Source organism: Bidens hawaiensis, unplaced genomic scaffold (assembly GCF_021521415.1).
Source record: "Bidens hawaiensis isolate Kalapana, Puna unplaced genomic scaffold, B.hawaiensis_p1.1 tig00004003_1, whole genome shotgun sequence".
NCBI classification, from domain to species: domain Eukaryota; kingdom Viridiplantae; phylum Streptophyta; class Magnoliopsida; order Asterales; family Asteraceae; genus Bidens; species Bidens hawaiensis.
The window spans coordinates 2,149,938-2,152,544 of NW_027491234.1; the positions used below are offsets into that span (position 1 = coordinate 2,149,938).

The 2,607-nt window shown below is 36.1% G+C and overlaps 1 protein-coding gene across 1 annotated transcript; it reads right to left on the minus strand.

Annotated features, from left to right (window-relative positions):
• Nucleotides 1–1,010: 1,010 nt before the first annotated feature.
• On the minus strand, nucleotides 1,011–2,607 carry LOC143624942 (zinc finger protein 1-like). The gene is made up of 2 exons (XM_077095431.1): nucleotides 2,587–2,607; nucleotides 1,011–1,811 (listed from the first exon to the last, which is right to left on the minus strand). Exons 1-2 carry the CDS (start codon nucleotides 2,605–2,607, stop codon nucleotides 1,107–1,109), a joined length of 726 nt encoding a protein of 241 aa, XP_076951546.1. The 3' UTR covers nucleotides 1,011–1,106.

Here is a 2,607-nt window from a genome sequence, read left to right on the forward strand (position 1 = left end):
CAAATTCTGCTGGAAAAACAGGCCTGCCAGAAAAACAAATTTCGCCGGACTAGCCTTTTTATCGAAAAAAACAACCTGCTGTCATTTCTTTTCCTTGTCGGAACTTCAATATATCTCCGAAGACCAGCGGTACTTGCTGTTGCTGTTCAAAATCTGCCAGAAAAACCACTTTCCGAAAAAACGTGGTTGCCGGAATCATCCGCCGGAAAACCGAATTCGCTGGAAAACGTCGCCAGAATCTATTGCTGCTGCTATTTTCTGGCCAGAATTCGTTCCTGGTTGTGAAATTAACCACCGCCTATCTTTAATTGTTCAAACTAATAATTAACTCGTGAAATCCTTGATGCTCTGATACCAATTGTTGGCGCAATGGGGATCTTTGATAATGAATTAATAAGATAACAAGATGAACAATGATAATATGAACAACAATCTTGTATTGAATAACGATTTGATTGTTGCCCCTATTTATAGATCATCAAAAGGTTTGATGATTATAGTTGCAATATATTTCAATAACAACAAGATACAGACACGTGTACAGCTACAAACTTTACACATGGACACTCTAACCCCTAGACTTTACAGACATGTTTAAGTATGGCCTAAACACACTTATAACTAATTACACTAAGACCCTTGTACTTTGATGACGAGTGATTACTCCCTCATATACTATTTGATCAATGCAACTGTATAATATTTATATTTATATATAGTAAAAAGAACTGCACAAAATGTAAAGTAAAAAACAAATGACCAGTATAAGATAAAAGTTGAATTTTAAAAACTTAAAGCTAGACTTGTGGGGAATAATATATGAAAACATCAAACTCGTTTGGTTGATTGTTTGGACTGTGCTTCTTTCTTATCAGTTGCCATCATATGGTGGGTTGGAAATATGGAAACCCAACAAAATACATAAAAGAACAATATCTGCAACAATCTTTCCAAGATCTAAATATACACACTATTTTCAATTTCAAAAAAATAAACAAAAAGTAAAGAAAAAGAAGCATAAGTATCATGGATCCTCAACCAGAAACATTTAAGAAGACAAAAAATATATATGTAACTGAATGCATAGTCAAGGGTGATCAAATTGACTAAAGCTTGAGGGATAAATCAAGTTTCTGGGACTCATCTTGATTGATCTTCAACTCCGGCCACCATAAACCGCCGCCGCCATGGGACGGAGGAGCTGCGGCCAGGTTTGAGGGATAGGTTGATACTTTAAGCTTTCCTATAGCTGGTTGTTGATCAACATGGGGTCTTGATGGTCCATAAAAGCTTTTGAAGTTGAACCCAGCTGATGAAGAACTTGAAATCATAGAATTAGCAGGCTTGTGGATCATTGAGTGTACCTGAATTCCAAGTGATCTGTTGCTGTTGTAGTTATAGCCATGGAGAGGAAGTGAAGAAAGGGTAGAACCGTAATTTTGATGGTTTTGTTGTTGATGCATATATGTGTGGCCAAAAGCTGCAGCTGCTGAAATCATAGGGTTTGAAAGAAACCCTAATCTTTGGCCTCTTTTTGCAAGATTTCTTTCTCTTTTGTGGGCATTTTGGTGACCCCCTAATGCTTGTGAGCTGTAGAACTTTCTTTGGCAATAGTTGCAAGAGAAAACCCTAGGTTCAGTTGAATCTGATGCTTCTTGTTGAGTTGTACTTTCTGATGAAACACCCATGTTTAAACTGTCTGTAAGGTTAAGTTCTTGATTCAATTTCGACTCTTCACCACCGTCTAAAGTCTGGATCTTTGTTTCGTCTCCGTCTTCGTTTTCATCATCTGCATCACAGGCATGTTTAAACTACCATATGATCTTGTTGTTCATATGATATTCCATCACCACAAGGATTGTTTTAGGGCCTCTCTCTTTGTTAGAAGGGGCATGTGAAATTGAAAATAGTTTTAAGGAAAGTGAGTGCTTTGTGCTTTAAGTGGAAAAATACTATGTGAAAGTGATTTCCTAGATAAAGACTAAAGAGACATGATTTGAGTTAAAGTACAGTATAATTTTAGGTAAAGCTTTTCATCTGACTCACAAATAGTTAGAATATTGCACTTATACCCTATGCTGTTATCGTTGTACCTTTAACATTGATTTAATCACTTATGAAATGAAGAATCACCATAATTCTAGCCTTATAGGAAAAAAGATAAAGGTTGGGTCCTACTAGAGACACCCATACACCCCTAATACGTCCCGTATAGGGCTATACCGGGGGTTATAAAGGGGCCCAATATGCCCCGTATAATTCTATACGGGATGTATTGGGAGGGTGTCTCTAGAAAACCCCAAAAGGTTTCACCTGAGGCACATATAGCCCTAACCTAGCCTAATCATAATATACTAAAGCTATTTTATAATTAATTATATTTTATGTTGTTAAACTTAAGCATTAGATGATTTTAATGAGACCAGGTTTTATATATATGGACGTTAACCCACTTTTACATCATTATTCTTGGGGTCAAACGCTCCCACTTACATTTTTATCAAAAGATAAAAAGATTAAAGATATAATTATTTTTTAGTTAAATCAATGCATTTATTTAAGAGCAGTTAATCCCTATTTACATACGTGGCAGTAACGTGACGACAT

Bases quoted from the DNA above. Each gene is read 5' to 3' on its own strand.
- LOC143624942 (XM_077095431.1), bottom strand. From the start codon at position 2,607: ATGTCGTCACGTTACTGCCAC. The intron at 1,812-2,586 runs GTATGTAAATAG...ATCATATGGTAG, and splicing joins TGTCGTCACGTTACTGCCAC to TTTAAACATGCCTGTGATGC.